This window comes from Anabrus simplex, chromosome 1, assembly GCF_040414725.1.
Source record: "Anabrus simplex isolate iqAnaSimp1 chromosome 1, ASM4041472v1, whole genome shotgun sequence".
Classification (NCBI taxonomy): Eukaryota; Metazoa; Arthropoda; class Insecta; order Orthoptera; family Tettigoniidae; genus Anabrus; species Anabrus simplex.
In genome coordinates, this window is record NC_090265.1 from 844,737,861 (window position 1) to 844,762,057 (window position 24,197).

Below are 24,197 nucleotides of genomic sequence, written 5' to 3' on the forward strand. Positions count from 1 at the left end.
TTCGCAAAATATATACAGCGCCAACTCATGGCCTTATGGTGTGGGGTGCTATTGGGTGCAACCACAAATCACAGTTGGTGCGTGTCTAGGCCACTAAGACCAGTTTGACCTACGTAAATGACATCCTGTGGTCCGTAGGCATACCGTTACTGCACGACACCGCAGACACCATATTTCAGCAGGACAATGCGCGACCACATGTTGCTGCACGAACACGTGCCTTCTTGTTGTCACAGGATGTCAGACTGTTGTCCTGGCCCGCCCAATCACCGGACTTGTCGCCAATCGAAAATGTGTGGGATATGGTGAAACGACGGGTGCGGCGGTGTGACCCAGTGCCAACCACCAAAGATGAACTGTGGAACCAGGTGAATGCAACATGGATGGCTATACCCCGGAACGCCATTTGCGCCTTATACGCGTCGATCCATCGCGCATGGAACAAGTTATCAGAGGCCATGGAGGACCCAGTGTCTACTTGGAAAGAGTACACATGCTGAACCTAGGTGACTGAAATGCTAATCGTTTCTGCAGAACATACTAATGAACATGTCCTGTGAATTTGAACTTCCTATCTCTAGTCTTTCAAGGCGCTTTGTTTGTTTCTTTTTTTTTTTTTTTTTTTTTATGAACATGAGTGTAAATTCGATTCAATCTCGGTTTCGCAGGTACAGGGATTGTTAAAGGTCAATATTTATTCTGAAAAGCAGAGGGTTTAAATAAATATGCGAAGTTGCTAAAGCATTGGAGCGTGCTCATGATGGTGAAATGTATGGCGTTAGTGTTGGTGACATTCATCTCTTTAACAATGAGCGTCTGACGTCCAATTATGTGGCGCGATCGTTTTCACGGTATCAAGTGTTCTTTAGAGATAATCGGCATGCATTGTGATGGACAATTTGGAGATGATCTTTTTTACTTCATTGCAGTTTTGTGACTATCAACTAATATTCCGGAGTGTGATCGGTGAGTACGAAATGGTACATTTTTTCAAAGATAATGGTTTGCCTTTGCAACATTTAAACAAATCATTGCATGTTTTTTTAATACGAAGGTCGATCAAATATAAACGGGATTTTTGTTCCTGAACATCAACAGTTAGTAGGACTGACCCCGCGCTTCTGCTATGCTTAGGCGGGACCGTTAGGAATGGAGAAAGCGTGCTGCTAGATATTTCCCGCCGTTTCGTCAGTAACGCTCACGATGTCGGAGCAAGATGTGCACCCCTCCACTGCGCAACGGATAATTATAAAATTTCTTGCTCATGAAGGAGTTACAGCGGCGGAAATTTTCCAGAGATTGACTGCACAGTTCGGTGATCAAACATTTATCAAGGACGCGTGTGTTTGCCTGGCATAAAAAGTTCAAGGAAGGACGAGAACGTGTGGAAAATCAGCAACATGATCGCCGTCCTTGGACCAGCATTACAGACGAAAACATTCGTGCGGTTAAAGACATTATTGACGACGATCGACGGGTGAGAGTATCAGAAATTGCAGAACAAGTCGAAATCAATAATTATGGGAGCTGTCAAGCAATCATCACAAACGGCCTATAGTTCCGTAAAATATGTTCCAGATGGGTCCCTCGCCTTTGACCGAAAATTTGAAGTTGAGACGTTTGGAGGTCTGTCCGAGGCTTACAGCAAGGTTTGCGGAAGAAGGTGATGCGATTTTCATTTGTTCGTCCGCTTAAATAAGCTCTAGGAGGGCAAGGATTTGAAGATGACGAGGGTGTGGAAGACTTCGTGCACAGCCAGCTGGTGACGCGATCCTGTTCTTTTTGTGATGGGGGCATCAAAAAGCTGCCCATATGCTGGTACGGTACAAATTATTTTCCAAAGCGGGAAACTATGAGGAAAAATAAATGGCAATTGCCTTGTGTTTTTAATAAATGAATTCAAATAAAAATAAAATCCTGTTTATATTTGACCCCCCGCCCTTACCATATCTACTCCTGCACATCATACTGTACTTTTCCATACATAGACATACATTTGTCTCAAGGACCACGTTTGGTAGCATCATATTTTAATACAAAACGGTATACTTATTTACGTCTCGATCGCGGGTGGTTATGTGATATTTAAAGCAAAATATTCTGAAGTTTTATTTAATAATTTTAGTTTTTTAGTACATAAAAATAAATATTTTCCACATTTTTAGAACATAAAAGACCTCCTAGTGATGATGTTATTTTTCCAGGTATTCCTGTTAGACTTAGTTTGGCAATCATGATCTTTTTTGCCACCTGGGGATCTTACATGCTGAGAATTAATATTAGTCTGGCTATAGTCGATATGACGAAGAAAGTGGCACCAACCATCCATATCGACCCGGAGTGTAAAGGTGACATGGGATTTCTCTTCGGTAACCACACATTACCGGACATCCAAGAGGTAAGTCTATAAAAACATAATATTTTAATTCATTAGTTACTACTCTATAAATTTAAAGAGAGGAGAAACTGTAGTTTTATTCTGATATTTGGAGAAATGTGCGTACATATGTGTGAAAACAGCGTGCTGCAGCTTTTCTGAGGATGTTAGGGATGTCTTGAGAAACATTCAGGAGACCAACTTGTCCATTAGACTAGCAACAGAGAAATACAATCGTAGTCAATGTTGCACAAACGATTGAAGCGCCTAAAGTGCAGCCTGCATGTATTGTAGATAAAGTGTTAAAGTATTAGGCAGACAAATTTCGATGTTGTCAAGTATTCACCGATGAAGGGGAACTCTTACAATGCGAGCACTTGGTTAAAGCCATTAAAATTTATTAGGCTATGGCTTGACGTATGTACAGTACATGCTAGTAAACTGGCATTTGATTACGCTTCGAAACTTGATAAAACGTGTACAACTATCTGAAAGGAAAATGAAATAGCAGGCACTGAAAAATATTAAATGGCGTATAGCTTTTAGCGCCGGGATTGTCCGAGGACTCGTTCGGCTCGCCAGATGCAGGTCTTTTGATTTGACGCTCGTAAGCGACCTGCGTGTCGTGATGAGTTTTGATGATGATGATGATGATGAAAACGACACACTCCCCTTGCCCCCGTGCCAGCTGGATTAACCAACTATGGTTAAAATTCCCGACCCTGCCGACAATCGAACCAAAGCAATCACTGATTGGTTACAAAGCGTTATGAAACGGCATCCAAACTTAACACTCAGGAAAGCAAAGAACACTAGCTTGGCCAAATCGACAGCCTTTAATAAAACAAGTGTAAAGGAAGTTTTGACAATAAATTATTGATCGGTTATGACATGCTACAGTTTTATACCCGAGGGTATTCTTAGTGTTGATGAAACTGGAATTTCTGCGGCGCCTCCTACTCCGAAGGTTGTTGCCAAAAGTGGTAGAAAACAAGTAAGGCAGATCGTACTGGAAGAACGAGGAGAGACAGTTACGATGGGTGGAATTATTTCTGCTATTTTGTGTTCTGTGTTATCAAGACTACTTTCTCACAGGAGATATCGCTATCACTTGAAATTTGGGGCTTGCTTGGAAATCTGGTTAGATATCTGGAGAATTATTTTACTGATTTATTAAAACACATTCAAAATCGCGCTCTTCGCTACTGCGAGTGGTACCGGTAGTTCATCCGTAAGTGCTAGTTCAATTCACAAAGTTACTGTTTCTGTTCTAATAGAAAGTGTATGTTTCTATTTTCAGCGTCAAGACTGGAATCAGCTTCTGGTAGGCTATTTACTATCGGTCTACTTCTGGGGTTACACCGTGACTCAGGTCACAGGTCATACTCTGGCCGTTAAATATGGTGCACGGATGATCGTCGGGTGGAGTCTTCTCCTCGCGTCCGTTATGACACTCTTCACGCCACTGTCAGCACGGATACATTTCGGCTGCCTCATGATTGTTAGAATTCTATTAGGAGCGTTTTCGGTGAGAGATACCAATTCTTATATGATTTGTTTAGTAGTATATTGTTTTTGACAAGGGATTCTTGATTTCTTTGATGGAAAATTATTAACTAACACTAACAGAGTAATAAGGGCCCAGGGCTGCCCACATAAAACAAGGGCCCCCCTGATAAAGAAGTATGGGTAACCACCTCTTTCTCAACTTCTTCACAAAGTACCAAAATTTACACAATAATAGGTACAGACGTAAGAATATCAGTTTTCCTTTGTATTTTCGGAAATGCAGTATAATTCATTATTCAAAACAAGCAAAACTTCGTAAGCTTTACTAAGTCATCATCATTATCATTTTCATTTCTTCTTGTCTAACTCCTGCCAGGTCGGGTTATTGATGGTACTTCTCCACCGTTGCCTCTCTTTCAATCACTCCTCTTCAGGAATTGTATTCCATTCCAGCCTTCATTTTCTCGTACTGTTCTTGACAGTCTATTGTCCTTGCTCTTGGCCTCCCTCTAGCCCTCTTTCCCTTTATTTTAGCCTCCAACACTTGCTTTGGAAACATTCCCTCCTCTATCCTCATAACATATCCAAACCATCTCAATTAATTCTTCTCCATCATATCACTCAGTTTTTCTACCGCTATTTCTTTTCAGACTTCAACATTTCTTACTTTTCTCTCTCACACTCACTCTCTCCTTGTCTTCCCTACCATACTCCTCAAGAACTTCATCTCACTGGTCTGAATTTTACTCTCATCTCTTGCTGTCAATGTCCAATTCCCTTTTTACATTTCATAGCAACTTCTCTGTTCCACACCAAGTTCCTTACATTCTGGTTGAATGTATTTTCCACTTGTACCCTTCTGCTGATCTCCTTATCCAACCTTGCATCTTGTATTATTTCACTTCCCAAATATTTGAAGCATTGAACAACCTCAAGGTTTTCTTCCCAGATACTAACGATTCCTTTTCCATCTCTTTCTCCTTTTGTCATCGCCGCTGTTTTGCTCTTCTCCACACTAATTTTCATTCTATATTTCTCAATATTGCCATTTAAAGCCTCTAGTTGGATTTGCACTTCTGTATTGTTGACTCTCCAGATCGTTATGGCATCCGCAAACAACAATATTTTTATATCCCCGCTATATGTTGCCTTTGTTTCCTTTTGAATTAAACTAATATTATGACCAAAATAAATGTTCAAAACAAATAATCAACGTATTAGGTCGTTTTTATACATGTAACATGACGAACATGGAATCCTCGAGTTCAAGCGCGCCCCGCCAGGCAGCGCTAGCGTGGGCAAGCTCCACAGTACCGATCAGCTGGTCATAGAAATGGTGCACGAGGAAACGTATTACTCCGTAACTGTTAAGTATATACATTGTCTTTTAAAAAACAATGAGAGATTACAATCAAAATACCACGACAGAGTACAATGGAAAAAATCATACATGGACATAAGAGCTAGGGCCTTCATCACTTGTTGCACAAAGCACCGGTTACTGGAGTGTACATACACAGATAAATAGCACATAACTCCCAGCAAATTAAAACAAACACCCATGATGAGCCAACTCAGTTTGCCGGTTACTGAACTTTCGAAAGCTTGTGTGAAGATTTTGCGGATGTTCGAGATTGTAAATCTCGCCGGATTTTCTTCGTTGTGAAGAAAAATCGGCACTTCAGATAATGATAAACAAGTCTGGGGATTATATCCATAACATGTTGAAGACAACAGCCAGCTCTTGAAGGTTAAACTGAATTTTTTCTATCGAATCGATGCAATCAAAAAAATATTTCTCCCCACATCGATTTTGAGTTCAGTTTTCCATTAATTACTTTTTTCGGTCTGGAAAAGAATGTCACATACACTTTTCGAAGGACACATCATTGTTGCTTGAACCATAATCTTTTATTTTGGTGAGGACTAAAAATTTACTTTGATCATTCTCACGTAGAGAATGGGCACAGGGCGAACACCTAATAAACTTAGAAGAGTGATTAACAACGTACCCAGCCAAATGGTACACTAAACACTTCTCAATAGAAGAATTTCGAACTGCGCTATCAAATTCAGGTACAGATCTTTTCCAGTCTTCGATATTTACTGCATCTTGAACCACAATTTTTTGCTTAATGGAAGTTTCCATTGATTGTTTCACTGTCTTGTTATGCATTTCCACATTCTGGGCTAACATACGCATCCGATTAACATACCGGTACGAGGTCAAGATCAGCTCTCGTTTAGATTCGCAATTTCTTCCAACATTTAAAGCCTGTTTTATAGGGACGTAGATACATTGAACTAGATACAAATGAAGGAAATCTATTGTCGATGGATGATCATCTGAATTGAAAGAACGCATAACTCCGAACTGCCGTTCTAAGGGATCCTGGGGAGCATTCCTGTTAACACATGCCTATAACCTCCTTCCCAAAGCCATTCACAAATTTCCAAAGTACTCTTTAGGGTTATCAACAGTGATTCCAAAGTTCTGTTGGAGGCAAAGTTGTTGTTAGTACACCTTACAGTTTGAAGAAAATTAACAAGAGCTATGAGAAGGTGGAACCTCTACGAAGAGTTTGAGAAGGGATAAATTCATTCTGTCCATCAGCAACAATATTTATATCACTGGCAAATGTCTCAGTGTCCTCACTGCCTTGTAATACTGCCAGTCCCATTTCTCGACAAAAGTTCATACCTTTGGCAAGACTGTCACTAAAAAGTTGGATGTCAAGCCTACCATTCATTTTCTGGAACGATGGAGAGTCTAAATGAGCAACTGTCGGCTTGGGACAGGTTCTAAGCCCAGCATATCCTGGGAGGTCTTCTTTGAACAGTTCCCTTTAAAAATTGAAATTAATGATATTGTCGTTATAGTGAAGATTACTTTATTATAAAAGTAGTTTCTTATGTATTTTAATATATGCTCGAAGTCGGTGAAAACCCAGATCTTCCTCTTAAACATGCTTAAGTTTCTCAGCGGCACTTCGTGGGGGCTGGCCGTGCGATGCTGCTATGTTTCTACACGGCTTCGGTCCTCTCCCGAATGGATTATGGTAATGCGGCTTATGGCTCAGCATCAAAATCTACGCTGAGCCTTTTAAACAGTGTTCACCATAGTGGAGTTAGGCTGACAACGGGAGCTTTCCGTACTAGTCCCATTCCCAGCCTACTCGCTGAAGCGGGAGTTCCATCTTTACGAATAAGGAGGCAGCAGTTACTTCTCACGTACGCTGCCAAAATTCTTGAAATGCCGCTGCATCCAAGCTATCAATGAATCTTTAGTACCCAATACTATCAGAGGTACCAAGACCGGCCGAATGCCACACGGCCGATCAGGTTTCGAATTGATAGCTTGTGTCGTGATTTAAATACAGATATCGGTGGTTGTCTTGAACAGACTTTTAGCGAGGTACCTCCGTGGTTATCTCCGCGACCGGATATACGACTAGATCTACTCCGTGGACCCAAGGTGAACACAGATTCCTCCGTTTATCGGAGGTATTTCCAGGACTTCGTTCACCAGTATCCAGTCGCGAGACATGTCTTCATGGATGGTTCCAAAATTGAAGAAAATGTTGGTTGCTTTTTCGTCATCGATGATATGAGCACGAAGATCTCGCTTCCTAGTGTATGTAGCGTGTATACTGCGGAGCTTTACGCAATATTAGAAGCTCTGTCTATTGAAACCTGTTTCTCGCAACACCCACTGGTGCAGCAGATTCATGGCCTTCTAGCCAGGTTAAGTGATGCTGGCACCAGAATCACTTTCGCGTGGCTTCCAAGCCACGTTGGGATTGCGGGAATTGAACTTGCGGATAAAGCTGCAAAGGAAGTGGTGCTTTTACTTCCAAGACCCATTAATGTACCTGCTAAAGATATTTGTTCTCAGCTACGTCGAACCACCTTGGCGTCCTGGGAATCGGAGTGGCTAGATATCCGAACTTCCAACAAGCTGAGAGCATTTAAGAAGACAACCACCGTGTGGCGGTCATCTTTCCGGTCTTCACGGAGAGAGGCCATAGTATTTTGTAGGCTGAGGATAGGTCACGGACGATCTACGCACTCTTATCTCCTAAAGAGAGAAGACCCCCCCCCCCCCACCCCAGTGCGTTCTTGTGGTGCCGACTTCACCGTAGCCCGCATCCTAGCAGAGTGCAGCTATCTCTCTGGCCTAAGACGGAGCCTCGTCCTGCAGGAAACACTCGAACGCACATTAGCCGATGACGCGACTACTGCTGATCTCGTCATCCGCTTTATGTGCGACAGTGGATTAATCAAGGGTATGTAATTAACAATCGTACTATTACTCAGGGAACGCACGTTACCTTTTAGTTCGTTATCTAGTAATTTTTCGGCTTAATTCAGTAAGTTTTTGTTTTATTTTGTACTTCGTTTCGAAATTCCTTCGTTGAATAAATAATTTTGTTTTATTTTAGATTTCTTTTCCACTTAATTTGTTCAGTGAGGATGATTACCTAGCTTTACTTCCTCTTAAAACAAAAATCACCACCAACACCAGCACCACCACCACCACTACCACCACCACTACCACCACCATCTGCAGGATTAAGAATGTGAGGTTGTAGAGAACTTGTCTGGCGACTGACTCCTAACGATTTCCAGGCCTTTCTGACTACCGACACAAATAAAGCCAACCATCCTCGCCCCAGCCTCTTTCAACTGCAAAATCACCTGTATTAAAAATTTTGCGAGAATGTCTCCTGGAGTAGCATTTTCGCTTGCATAAACAGCAACTGGTTGTACCTAATTATGTATAAGAGGTACGAACATTAACACTAGTGCGTGATTTGCAAGCAACTTACTCAGGAGGTTTGGTGTATGTTCACCTAAATCAATTAATCCATCTGCTTTATGGGAAAACTATTGAACTGGATTTCTTCTCTTTGCTTAACTTCATCAAAAATAACAACACCATAACGTAAATTATCACTATTTTCATCCTTACGAAAATTTGAAATATCATTTATGCTATGCGTATAAACTCCATAAGGGCACTTAAGCCATTTACAAAGTTTTCTCAGGTCACTTTGTGAGGACAGAGGAAAGAGGTTATGTCGCTGACAATGACAAAATTTGGTGATTTTCATTGCTGTACCTCATTCCATTAGAAAATTTCACCTGGCATTAATTAAACATGGTGTCGATTACCATCTTTTCTCTCTTGCTAAGGTGTTTGCTATCTCTGTCATTAAATGCCTGTGTATTTCTAAGTGCTTCTCCAGCAAATTCATTCTCAATTTTGTTGAGTTCAGACTGGATCTAGCTCGTATTAAATTTTTATTAGCATTTTTAGGCGCCTTTTGAGCGATAATATTGTCTTTTCGGCATCAGAAAGTACACTAGATGACCCAAATTTTGATCAACATTACACTGATTTTTTAATTCCCCATTCGCTGCTGCACTCTCATCTTCAATTTTTTCCTTCTTTTCCTGATGGTGTCTAGGTTCTCTTTCCTGTTGGGAGCTTCACGGGACTTAATCTCACTTGAAAGGCATTTCGGCAAATTAGGGAAAATGTGTGGCACTGCTCCTGGACGTAATTTCCATCTTACACGAGAGATATCCACTTTTTTACCATGCACTGTAAAATTATATGATTTTACTATCAAATCATCAGAGAAATCAACATGACAAATTCCGCCATTACGCGTTAACTCAGTATCCTTCCGTGGAATAGCTCTGGCCATTTTTCAAATTGATTTCTATCCTTCGGTGGTGAAAAAACTCGCATATCATCAACTACTCTATCATAACCAGGCACAAAAGAGTAAGAAATGCTGAACTATTAAATTAATCAAGCCACTTAAGATACATGCTTGAAGTACAAAACATACAATGAACTGAGTTTAGGAACTAAAAGCAAAGAAAATTCAACTTATTCACTGAAATATCTCGCACAGTAACGTCTCCCGCACTTTTCTATACTCGGCTTGAAGGAACTACTGGAGCACGTGTTGAATATAATTGCTTCCAGTGCTTGCAGTGACGGGACCACAAACTACCATGCTATAATGGCTGAGTCCTCACACTTGGTCTTATATTCGTCATGCATATGGTACATATCGAAGAAACGTTAAATGGTAAAAACATCCGATGTGAAATCGGAAGGTTGCGATGTTCGGTTGGCCATTTTTGTTCTGTATTTAACATCTCTTCTATATATACTACATTATACGTACTGAACACGACCAAATACGTTGAAAGTTTATTTCGAATACAACGTGCTTGTGAATATTAAATATTCATTAAAATTATAACGCAATAAGTCGGAGTATGGTATCTTGAATATATTCCACTGTCTCAATGCATTTGAAGAAAGAATTCACATCTAATGACATATTGATGTGGTATTAAATACTGGTGGCATCCTAAATTTTCTCGTGTTGACAGACAAAAAATCATGCACTACCTTTCCTCAGAAATCTCGGGTCAATAGTGTCTGAAGCAGAACAGCTGATCCGGCAGTCATCTGAATTTAAATTATCTAATCATCAAGAGGCATGTTACGCTATATTAGGCTAATTATGGTACCAAATGCTTTCAGTCGGCATATTTTGCGGGAGAGGGTAACTTCCAATACCGTCATATAGTCAGCCCATTAAATTACCAAGCCCCCAGAAATCCAGGGCCTCCAGCACGTGTCCCCCTTGCTCCTCCATTTTTGGATGAATCTTACTGGGCGCCATTCTTGCCGTAAAGTACCGGTAACGAAGAACTACAGCCTATTTTCTCATTTTTCATTATTATACTGTATTTGAACTATCTTTGAAGATATAGGAGGTATAATAATGTTACACCATCCTTGTGCCAGATAAACAGCATTCGTGAAGCATGCTGTGATGCACCCACGATAATTTCTTAAATTTACAAAATAGTGCCTTACCTTTAGTAAAACAACTGATTTTCTTCCACGACCATACACTTTTGATCTTATTGATAATCACTTCATTTAGCAGGGGTTTCTTCTATTCATTACTACAAATTTACGAAGTAAAATTAGTTGAGCTCCGTGAAGAGTTGCTGTCTGTCTGTTAGGTCATCAGCCCAGAGGCTGGTTGGATCCTCAAATAGCACCACCAAAGGTTGTGCGGTTATAAGGAAACCCCAAAAACCAATGGCAGCACCAGAATGAGGCGTACTAGGCGAGATGAGGAGTGAGGTAGTTTGCCATTGCTTTCCTCACTGAGTCAGAAAGTACTATTGCAGCACGACTGACCCTATGAGCAGCACCTTTCATAACACTCAGATGCAGTAGTCATGCTCTGAATGTCATTCTCATTACTCAGCACTACCCATACCCCAGCAACTTCCATATTGTCACAGCCATGGATGTTGACCGGGACTTCGGTGGAAGCTACACTTTACTCTGGCCTGTGCCAAGAGATGGATGCAAAGAAGAGTTGCTAATGAACTAAAAATGTTGATTCCTGTAGGCACAGCAGTAATTACAGTGGCAGAAGTTAAATAAGCTCCTGTATCTACGTCCACACCTACAGTGATTATATGGTGAGCTCCTACAACAAATCCTCGAAGATCAATTGCCATCATGACTAGAACTTTAAAAATGTAGGGGAATAATCCTAGAAAATTATTAAAAAGAATAAGCGAGAATAATGAGATAAAAGTAAAAGTTCTTCCATTGTATTCACAATTATCTTAACATCAATTTTATTGGCACTGGCTTCTGTTCTATCTTAAAAAAAACTATTAATGACCGAGAAAAGAGTTCACCTTTTCAATGTGGATTTCACCCTAAGAGTTCCGCATGGCGAGTTGGCCGTGCGCGTAGAGGCGCGCGGCTGTGAGCTTGCATCCGGGAGATAGTAGGTTCGAATCCCACTATCGGCAGCCCTGAAGACGGTTTTCCGTGGTTTCACATTTTCACACCAGGCAAATGCTGGGGCTGTACCTTAATTAAGGCCACGGCCGCTTCCTTCCAACTCCTTGGCCTTTCCTATCCCATCGTCGCCATAAGACCTATCTGTGTCGGTGCGATGTAAAGCCCCTAGCAAAAAAAAAAAAAAAGCCTTTTTCTCTACAATTTTTTCTGATTGCTGTAACTTTTCTCATCTTTGATGTAGATATTTCTCTTCTTCTACCAGTCATCATTTTCATAAACTGATCAAATATCATATCATGAACAATTATTAGCACATTCTTTCTATTTATCTTACTATTATGCAGTGGCGTGCACTGAACCCCATCTACCCCAGCGCTGCTGGGCTAAAGAACTTTGTATTAACATGTTCTGATTATTCCTTACAACGCTTTTTATAATGTTTAAAAAATTGCGAACATCTAAGCCAGCTAAATACAGCTGTCTTGAGAATCCGCTCGCACTAGCGCAGTTCAGCTTCTCCAGCGAGCTGGGTTTCATTGCCGGCACGACAGAGAGCTACCCCCAGCGAAATTTAAGGTCGCATGGGTGACGCATGCACTTGAAGCTTCCTCGAGGCGAAGCTGTGGCCCCTCCCCCGACAGCAATTTACGTTGACAGGCCAGGTAGCTTAGGTAAGGGGTGTTAGTTTTAATACTTGGCACTCGAAGTCTTCAGCACCACACACTAGAGATTGCAAGCAAAAATATGAACATCATAACAGTATAGCCACTTGCACATCGTCTTGCTAATGAAAATAGAGCCAATATATGAAATCAATTGTAAAATAGAAGAATATATTTTAGCCTTGGGTTTCGGCATGTATACAGTTTTTTCGAGCAATTCTTTTTTTTTCTTTACGTCGCACCAACACATATGGTCTTATGGCGACGATGGGACAGGAAAGGCCTAGGAATGGGAAGGAAGCGGCCGTGGCCTTAATTAAGGTGCTGCCCCAGCATTTGCGTGATGTGAAAATGGGAAACCACGGAAAACCATCTTCAGGGCTGCCGACAGTGGGGTTCGAACCCACTTTCTCCCGATTACTGGATACTGGCCGCACTTAAGCGACTGCAGCTATCGAGCTCGGTCGAGCAATTCATTGAGGGCACGTGTAGAGTATGTGTTCCGATAGCCGCAGAAAAATATTTAGGTTGCCCAGCATGAACACAGAGTTGCGCGAATGGTTGTCTGTGATGGTGTTATATAGTGAATTTCTGTAGTATTGCTCTTCTGTGGCATTCTTCATTAATATAACGTGTGTTATACGTCGCGACAAATATTTTCCCTCGTTTGTCGTTGATACACGTACACTCAGTATGCGAGTGAAACTATAAAACTTCGACGACGGTAAAATACCAGTTAAATTTTGCTGATTAGATTAGGCTTTTTAAGTAAAAAGCAAATAGATAGTCCCAGTGTATTTTTATGAAAACCATGACTGTACTATCACGAAGCGTCACCGGATGAAACTGTAAATACATTGTTTAAAATCTGCCATAGATTAAGTTATGATGGTGTCGTCACTGCCGTGAATATCAATTTGGAAGTACTATGTGCGAGCGTGTGGTTGAAACTATTCTTGAAAGATCTTTCTCAGGTAGTCCTTTCCACGAAAAATGCAGCCTTATAAAATGGTAATGTTGACTTGTTGACTTTAGAGAATAATAAAAATAATAATAATAATAATAATAATAATAATAATAATAATAATAAAGGCGTATGGCCTCCTAAGACGCCTGGTGCGGGTCTTTTTCTCGTAGACGGCTTATCAAGCGACTTGCATGTCTGTGAAGATGAGGGCCCTACCTAGGATGATTTCTAATGCTGCATACGTTACACATGAATACGTCACACACACCCAGCCCCCGAGTCACTGGAATTAACCAACTAAGGTTAAAATCCCAGACCCTGCCGGGAATCGAACCCGGGACCCTCTGGACCAAAGGGCAGCACGCTAACTATTTAGCCATGGAGCCGGACACTTTGGAGAGTGTAGTGGGGCTACGATTGTTTATATTTTAAAAACTTCTTTTGCAGCTGGGCTAATGAATATGTTCAGTGCACGCCACTGCGTATTAGGTTTATATCACGAATGAAATCAAGGTGCTCTAAAATGATGCACTTCTCTATCTGTACATTACTCAACTAGTGGTAGTTTCACTGTTTCGAGCGTGAAAAAATTACCGTCGACTAGCCTCGCGTCCGTAGCTACCAATCCTATTTTTCTATACGTTTCCAATGAGTGAACACCATGCATAGAGAGGAAAGATGGTCATCTTTCATTGTGTTCTTTAGCTATGTTTCCACTCTCGTAAGTGTGCTAAAATATAAATAAAGCAATAAAATACAAGTAGTTTCAGATAAATACAGTATTTTAACAATAACAAAAGGAGCATAATAAGCACCATAACTTATCTGGGTGATCGTTCCACCATAAAGTAAAGTAAAGTAAAGTGATGACCAGTATCAAAGCTTGTTGAATGATTGGAAGAAAAAGAACAGCAGTCAGGTCTATTTTACCAATCTCTTCGTTTGACATAGATTTGCAAGGTTGGGCTTCCTCATCAATAGGGTCCAGAATGTTACTGTAACTATTTTCTTATACTCACAATCAGTTTCTTGAAGTCTTCTGGGGCCATGTGTTTCACTTCTTTGGAACGTCAGGTTGAATGCCTCCTCCTTGTCTTCGAAAAATCTGCCTTTCAGAGACTGATTCAGACAGTCCATGTAGAGAAATAATGTACTTCTGTAGTATTCGATAACAGATTGTGATGTGTGGTTTGCTCTGTTAACTTGGAATTTTGTTATTCTAGGAATAGTGATTTCCACCGCAATAGTTTCTGCAATCAACCCACCATCTTTTTAAATACTTCTCCTGCTCTATTCCTTTCAGTTTCAGCCTTTGTACGCATCCTTTTATTTTTGGATCCCTTAAGCAGGTCACTATCAACAGATTGTAGTTCCTGAGATACAGGCTCCACCTTCGTTGAGTATTATTATTATTGTTATTATTATTATTATTATTATTATTATTATTATTATTATTATTATTATTATTATTATTATTATTATTATTATTATTATTATTGTCATGACAAAACTGGGTCCACATACCGCCGAGTGAAGTAGGTTGGCCTTGTATATTTCATCTATACTATTTGTTACCGTGTTTTGGTGGTAGTTATGCATGAAAGAAGGTGCTGGGTGGTGAATAGGTCTCAAGCTACTAAAGTGAAATTAATTTTAAAATTTAACAAGGTTATATTTTCTTTTCAAAATTAGGTAACAACAAATAGAACAGGTACTTAGTAGCCGAAACACGATTGAAAAATACATTTACATAGGTACCCCATTTGGGGCTTCAAAAGTCAGAAACATAATTCTTGAGCAATGAGCCCAACCTTACAATGAACACCATACAACAAAGGGGCCGAAAACCCCCAAACATGCCAGAAACATTTGCTTCCAATTACACCCCAAAGCCTCCTTGAGGCAGAAACACAATTTTCAAGAAAGGGCAACTTCCCCTTAAAATCCAAGCCTATCATAGGCCACTCCAAACTCCACTTTTAAGCTGTCCTCCAAGGACGTATACACAGGGGTAAAATACCCAACCTACTGAGGTCTGTTAAATAACAAGAAAGTTAATACATGACCTCTAAAATACAATTTGAGAGGAGGCGAATTTGCACTCCAAATACACTTTGCTTAAGACCTACTTGGCACTAGGCCGTTAATACAAGGGCTAATCCCATACTACAGAGGTGACTTAATAGCAATTTACATTACATTACGGAAGAATTGGTTGAGAAAAATAAGTTCACCTCAAGACGATGTGAGTGGGAGCTCGAGAGGGTTAAGCACTCTCTATCCCGATATGTCGTTTTAAAAGAGAATATATGAAAAGAGTAGTTACATTTTAGGAAAAGGTTACATGGTTGAACGCTTAGAACCCGCCCCGAAAGTTAAACTGCTGAGCTAGCAAAGAAAGAAGTTATTAATCGGCCATTACCTTGTTGTTGACCGCTGCCGAAGAAAGAGGCGCTTCCCGCCCCCTGCTATGTACTTAACACACTGAAAGATGGAACAGAAGTGGCCCGGAGATCCGAAAATCAGCAGTTTATATCCTCTCGCGGAAGGTTCTAGGCGTTAGGGGAAAGAAAACACCCTCCCACAAACTCTTTATTGGGTAGGACCCCGCAACAGATTCAAGTTGGGGGAAGATACACCCGATTGGTCAGAAATTAATAGAAGAAATTCGGGATTGGATACATTCATAACAAGGGGAAGAAAGGGGTAAATATTGCCAACTTAAACAATGACAGAAAGAAATTTAACAAAGAACAAACTCTTGAAATTAAGTTTTCTCCAAAAAAAAAATAGTTCTTTGACTCCGCACTAGGTTGCACTATTGTAGATCTTCAGTAGTGTCCTCTAGAAGAGAAAGTTCACACTTCTTACTTCAAGCGAAACAAAAACACATCAAAAGTGACACAGTTCTAAAACTCCAAAATTTACAGGTAGTGACATCTTCTGAGAAGGTAGAAAATTAATACCGTCAATAAAGTTCAGACTTCCTCCAGCAGAGGAGTTTTAACTGGCGCACATTTTAAATTAGCGGAGTGGAGGTGTACCGCCCGGTACAGACCTCCCCTCCCCCAAAAGTTCCTCCAAGGGGTAACTCAGAAGAACATAAACTTTTGTTTGAAAATAAGGTCCAAGTTTTGATGTAGATATGGAAATTAATTGCCAAAAAAATTTATAAGATTTTCTTAATTTGGTTTGATTTAGTTTCAAAATTTTGTTGTTGCAGATGAAGTAAAGTCTTTATATTTGTAGTTGAATTTCTGAAGATAACTTTTTATACTTGAAAGTGAAGGAAAAAAAAAATTTTCAAAGTCCACCAAATATTGCAGTTGAATTCCCAAGTGTAGTCATTACTTATAGTAACTGTTCATGTAGTAGATGGTGATGAAGTGGGATGGCCAGACCGGCCGTTGCGGCTTGCGTCCAAAGGAGGCCGCTCGGACCCCTCAAGTACCCTGAGATACCGCTCGCCCGCACTATGAGGGGAGCAGAGGTGTTGAAGCACGCCGCGCCCGCGGTGAACATATACAGGCTGCGGGCAAGTAGCAGGTCGTGCGCCGCACATCAGCCTGGGCCGGGAGGAGAGCTCCGGCTCGCCGTGCACATGTCGTCCTCGCTGGGGCCGAGGGGGCCCGTCCTCGAACCCAGCCGCGGGACAGCGCCGCGCGGCTGCGGGGCACTGAAACATTAAAGCTAGGCGGCAGAATTGTGTTGGACTATCATCTTCTTTGAGGGTACAGGCTTGTGGAGAGGTTGAGGGGCCATCGGCGTGCAAATATCCATGGCATAAGTTAAGCCACTGTGTAAGGTGGAGCAGGAGACGGGAGCGTGGTAATGGCCGTGGCAAGGACAGGATGGCAGTTTAACGGATCGGGGCAGGTTTTACAAAAGGCTTACATCTAAAACCAAAATATTACAGAAGGGGCAGAATGCCTTAAAAGCGAAACTCAAAAAAAATATAACCTTCATATCCTTTCAAAATATATGAAGCAAGTTGACACAAAATTTACACTGGTTTCACCTGTGACAGGTGAACCCTAAATATCCTCTCGGTGGCTGGATTGCTTACTAACAACGTAACTGGCGTAAGAAAATCGAGAATGATACAAGGCCCATGAAATCTGGGGGCAAGCTTGCCCGCGGGAACAAAATTCTTGACCATCACCTGGTCACCTACCTTCAAAGTGGTGGGTCTCCGTCCACGATCATACTTTTCTCTAACCTTTTCATGAGATACCTTAAGATTGGCTTTAGCCTTCTTCCAAAGATCTTTAATATTATCCGGATCTATTGTCTCGGGTAGAATGTCACTCAGAGACCAAAGGTTAGAGAGCGGCGTGTTGGGAATAAACTTGAACATCAAGGAAGCTGGAGTGAACTTATGAGATTCATGAACCGCCGAATTCAAAGCAAAAGCTAACCAATGCAGGGACGTGTCCCACCTGGAATGATCTTCATGATGATAGGCAATAAGTGCGGACCTGAGATTACGATTAACCCGTTCAGCCAGAGATGGTTGAGGGTAATAAGCAGAAGTAGTTACATGAGAGATGGATAAGTCAAAACAGAATTTACGAAATAAATTAGATGTAAAAGCCTTAGCATTATCAGATACAATATATTGGCACGGACCAAACGAAGCAAAAATAGAATTTAGGCAAGTAATGGTGGACTGAGCGGTAGCCAGCTTAGTCGGAAATAACCAGGAAAATCTGGTAAAACCATCTACACATACAAAGATGAATTTGTTGGCATTTCCCTTCGACTGGGGGAAGGGTCCTACATAATCAATATACAGGCGTTCCATGGGGCGCGATGCTTGATGCGAAGACAAGAGGCCTACCTTGGTGGACATGGTTGGTTTACTAATCAAACAGGATTTACAAGCCTTTACTAGTTCACGGATTTCACCGTCCATACCTTTCCAGATGAACATTTCCCGAATCTTTTCACGAGTTTTAAAGATACCAAGATGCCCTCCTAATGGGGTCTCATGATAATACTTGAAGATCATAGATACAAGAACCGCTGGAACAACAACCTTCATCATCTTATCATGCCTCGAAGGGCAACATAGAACACCATTCCTCAGAACATAAGGGACGACATGTTCCCCAGAAGCAAGGGTTTCCATTATCGGAGCCAGCGTCGGATCTTCACGTTGGTATTTCTCAATATCCCTAAAAAGCATGGGAGCATTTGTTAAGATGGCATTAACACCAGATAGTATGGACTCGGGAGGTGATGAACTGTCGACCGGTTCGTGGGTCTCGACGTCGTTAGAAAACATACGGCTGAGTCCATCAGCAACAACATTTTCGGTACCTCTGATATGCCTGACATCAAATTGGAAGGCAGAAATACGGATGGCCCAACGGGCTATACGACCAGTACGACGCGGCCTACCTAAGACCCAGCTTAGGGCTTGATTATCTGTCTCCAGGTCGAATTTGACATGCTCCAGATAGAGATGGAACTTCTCTAAGGCGAATAAGACTGCCAAACCTTCGAGCTCATAGATGGAATACTTGGCTTCTTGAGCCGACAATGTCCTAGACGCATAGGCGATGGGGCGCCTCCCTAGTTCAGTCTCTTGAAGAAGGACTGCAGCTACCGCTGACGACGACGCGTCGGTTTGGACGATGAATTTCTTCGAGAAATCAGGCATAGCAAGTACAGGGGCATTACAAAGTGCTAATTTAAGGTCTTCAAAAGCGGCTTGTTGAGAAGGTCCCCACTCGAATTTGATGCCTTTCCTACGAAGAAGGTTTAAGGGCGCCGCTCTATTAGCAAGGTTAGGAATGAACTTTCTGAAGAAATTCACCATACCAATGAACCTGGCGATACCTTTAATGTCCTTGGGAGGTTTAAAATCACGGATGGCCTGTGTTCTAGAATGATCGACTGATACACCATCGGGTGACACAATATGCCCTAGGAATGACATAGAGGGCTTAGCAAAGGCAACCTTGGACAACTTAACAGTTAACCCAGCCTTACGAAGGCGATCGAGAACTTCTCGCAGATGATCTAGATGTTCTTCAAAAGTCTCTGAAAATACGACGACATCATCTAAATAGTGATATAAGTACTCGAATTTGATGTCGGAGAAGACCCTATCTAGTAGCCTAGTGAGCACAGCTGCTCCCGTCGGGAGCCCGAAAGGCACGCGGTTGTATTCATATAAATTCCAGTCCGTGGCAAACGCTGTAAGGTGTTTAGACTCTTCGGCAAGGGGAATTTGATTATAGGCCTGATTTAAGTCCAAGATGGTGAAGAACTTGGCCTTACGAAACCATGAAAAACAAGAATGAAGGTCAGGAAGGGGCACAGATTGCAACACCACCTTCCGATTGAGAGCCCTGTAATCAATGACAGGCCTGAAGCCTCCTTGGGGTTTCGGGACTAGGAAAATAGGCGATGAATACGCCGACTTAGAGGGCCTAATAATACCATCCTTCAACATCTGATCGATAATTTCTTTCAGAGCCTTCATTTTAGGTGGAGATAGCCTATAAGGTGGAAAACGGACAGGAATCGAATCCGTGACCTCAATTTTGTATTCAATAAGGTCAGTAACACCAAGAGTATCAGAGAACACCTCGGGAAACGACTGACACAGTTTGCGAATACTATCAGCCTGCTCCTCAGGTAGATGTCTAAGGTCTAACAACATCTCATCCTGGGTAGGCGAAATAGAAGAACATGACACAGAATTACACTTTAATAGTGGTATTTTACAACTAGAAGCAAATTTGAATGTGCACGACCTAGACTGGAGATCGAGCACAAGACCAGTGTGAGAAATAAAGTCAGCTCCCAATATAATGGGGCAAGACAATTGTTTGGCCACAAACAATTTAATTTTCCAAGTGAATTTAAACATACGAATTTTGACCAATAAGGAACCTAGAATTTCTAATGGAGATGAATTAGCCGAAACGTATTGAACAGGAAAAGAGACATAGTCAGGAAGTTTACAAACCGATTTCAATTTAGAATACCATTCAGCCGAAATAATCGAACAAACACTGCCTGAATCTAAGAGAGCTGTAATAGGCTCGTTATTTAACTCAATCTTAAGAAAAGGAACCGGTGCGGGGGAATCCGCCGCAATCCTAAGACACTCTTTGGGACCTTCAAAAGATAAATTTGAAAATTGCTCGTTCTCTAAATTTACAACCTGTTTACCAGGGGCTGAGTCTCGGGAAGATGGATTAGTCGACTCAGCCGAAGCCACTAGTCACTTTTTATTATTGGCATAGGTGGAATTTGCACCAGAAGTTGAGCAGGAGGGGGTGCTATTTGAGTTGGGACAATTCTTGGCAATATGTGAGAAAGCCCCACATTTAAAACAGCCTTGTGCTGAACCAGCTCCATTATTTGCCCTACTAGTTTTGACCAATGGACATTTATTGCGAAGATGGTCAGGCGACCCGCAAGCATAACATTTACGGGGTGTGACTGGTCGGCGAGGTGGAGGCCGAGTGTTACTAAAGGAAGGCGGGGGTTCTTTCGCTACACGCAAAGAATCGGCGTATCTAACTCCTTCCGCTGAGACGGCCAACGCTTCAAGTTCAGAGAAAGTTTGCGGGCACGCCGCGAAACACAAGTATGACCTATAAGATGGTGAAATGCCTTCCACAATAGCCTGTACAATCTGATCTTCAGGAAAATGAAGGGCAAACACCCTAGTATAAAACTTAATATCTTGGATGAAGTCTGCCAAGTTTTCGTCCAAGCGCTGTACACGGTAATAGTACTTCTGAATAAGGGAGGACCTGGCCCTAGCCGGGATGAAATTAGCTAGCAAATGGGCATGGAAATCCTCAGTAGATGATTGCTCGGCAATGGCTCTTACGATTTTATCAGAGAGAATACCAATAGCATACGGATAGATAATTTGCAAAATTTGACATGGAGAAAGAGAAAACGCAAGGGCATGATCCTGAAATTCAACCAGATCTCTTAAAAATGAAATTATTTCACTGGTGGTATTAACCGAAAACTTAGAGATACCTCTGAGCAACATTGCCAATGGATGAGGCAAGCTGCTAAACCCGGGTGACATAGTAGGTAAAGGTTTCAATGGCAAGGAAGTTAATTCAGAACGGATGTTACTCAATGATGCGCGACGTTCAGATTCGTTGTCCAATGGGGCAGAGATAGTTTGAGCAGCGATGGTTTTCCTATTTACTTCTCCCTTAGGAGGTGCTTCCTCGCTACCTGCATTCACTATTGTGGATTGATCAGATTTGGGAGGAACTTCCCCAGTCAACAATAGAGTGACCTTACTAGATAATTCGGAAATATTTTCCAGGAGCGTACTAGCTTCCTTCCTCTGAACGTCATTCAGTTTTAGAGACAACAGATCGTTAACCCTATTCGAAAAATGATATAGCCTGCCTTGCACACGCTTAATTTGATTGGGAGAAGGATCATTTTCATCAAAAAAACTAACTACAGAAGCTAGCCCAGTAATATTCTCCGTGATCGTGGAAAGAGAGTCGTCAATTTCTTTCTCTCCCAAATTGGGGATGGAAATGGGCAAATCTAGGGACTCTCTAAGCTTGTTAGTGTCTACTGCAACCGTGCCTCCAGATTGCACATTTCTGATAGTTAATTCATAGATCAACTCCTCTTTGCGCAAATAATTAAGATGGAGAACATCGCGAGGGCCTGGCATGATGACAGAACAATTTTGAAAAAGTCAAAAAATTCCAGCAGCTGAGAAAATGGTTAGAGTTCGGATCAAAACAATGTCTAGCCGTCAAAAGGGGCTAAATTGAGACCCATTCAACCACGCTCTGCTACCACTTGTTACCGTGTTTTGGTGGTAGTTATGCATGAAAGAAGGTGCTGGGTGGTGAATAGGTCTCAAGCTACTAAAGTGAAATTAATTTTAAAATTTAACAAGGTTATATTTTCTTTTCAAAATTAGGTAACAACAAATAGAACAGGTACTTAGTAGCCGAAACACGATTGAAAAATACATTTACATAGGTACCCCATTTGGGGCTTCAAAAGTCAGAAACATAATTCTTGAGCAATGCGCCCAACCTTACAATGAACACCATACAACAAAGGGGCCGAAAACCCCCAAACATGCCAGAAACATTTGCTTCCAATTACACCCCAAAGCCTCCTTGAGGCAGAAACACAATTTTCAAGAAAGGGCAACTTCCCCTTAAAATCCAAGCCTATCATAGGCCACTCCAAACTCCACTTTTAAGCTGTCCTCCAAGGACGTATACACAGGGGTAAAATACCCAACCTACTGAGGTCTGTTAAATAACAAGAAAGTTAATACATGACCTCTAAAATACAATTTGAGAAGAGGCGAATTTGCACTCCAAATACACTTTGCTTAAGACCTACTTGGCACTAGGCCGTTAATACAAGGGCTAATCCCATACTACAGAGGTGACTTAATAGCAATTTACATTACATTACGGAAGAATTGGTTGAGAAAAATAAGTTCACCTCAAGACGAAGTGAGTGGGAGCTCGAGAGGGTTAAGCACTCTCTATCCCGATATGTCGTTTTAAAAGAGAATATATGAAAAGAGTAGTTACATTTTAGGAAAAGGTTACATGGTTGAACGCTTAGAACCCGCCCCGAAAGTTAAACTGCTGAGCTAGCAAAGAAAGAAGTTATTAATCGGCCATTACCTTGTTGTTGACCGCTGCCGAAGAAAGAGGCGCTTCCCGCCCCCTGCTATGTACTTAACACACTGAAAGATGGAACAGAAGTGGCCCGGAGATCCGAAAATCAGCAGTTTATATCCTCTCGCGGAAGGTTCTAGGCGTTAGGGGAAAGAAAACACCCTCCCACAAACTCTTTATTGGGTAGGACCCCGCAACAGATTCAAGTTGGGGGAAGATACACCCGATTGGTCAGAAATTAATAGAAGAAATTCGGGATCGGATACATTCATAACAAGGGGAAGAAAGGGGTAAATATTGCCAACTTAAACAATGACAGAAAGAAATTTAACAAAGAACAAACTCTTGAAATTAAATTTTCTCCAAAAAAAATAGTTCTTTCACTCCGCACTAGGTTGCACTATTGTAGATCTTCAGTAGTGTCCTCTAGAAGAGAAAGTTCACACTTCTTACTTCAAGCGAAACAAAAACACATCAAAAGTGACACAGTTCTAAAACTCCAAAATTTACAGGTAGTGACATCTTCTGAGAAGGTAGAAAATTAATACCGTCAATAAAGTTCAGACTTCCTCCAGCAGAGGAGTTTTAACTGGCGCACATTTTAAATTAGCGGAGTGGAGGTGTACCGCCCGGTACACTATTTTCTAAGGAAAGACTGTGAAGGCCACCAACAAATTTTCTCAGTGCTTCTTACTTTTCAGCCCACCTGGTATCACAGAGCTTTCGAAGATGTGTTAACAGTGAATGATCGAGAGATCGAGCTAGATGATTAATATCCCTGATGATCTACGTTAATGATGGAAATATGATATTTGAACCATGTCTTGAATTTACATAAGAAGTCGTAATATGCACGACAGATATTTTTGCCCGCCGGGTACGAGCGAGGCCGTATTGTGAGAATAATGAATTATAATGACGTCGCGAATTAATGAGGAAATAGAAGTGTGAAATGAAGAATTTAACCACGTGCGTTAAAATGTGTTACGACATGGGTATGATAGTACAGGCAGGAGCCTGTATTTGTTAAATAATTCCAGGGAGAATAGATGCTCGACTAATAATGCTAGCCAGTGTACAATGTGGACAGAGCGACGAGTCAATGTGTTTTGAATATTTATGTAGAGTCACGGATAACGTGAAAGAACAGTAA

The 24,197-nt window shown here is 41.4% G+C and overlaps 1 protein-coding gene across 1 annotated transcript in view; it reads left to right on the forward strand.

Moving 5' to 3' along the window:
• Positions 1–24,197, forward strand: part of LOC136857234 (uncharacterized) — a 229,969-nt gene that overhangs the window by 26,715 nt on the left and 179,057 nt on the right. The window contains exon 4 of the mRNA XM_068225001.1: positions 2,205–2,398. Coding sequence (XP_068081102.1) covers positions 2,205–2,398 — 194 coding nt within the window. The remainder of the gene's footprint in view (positions 1–2,204; positions 2,399–24,197) is intronic.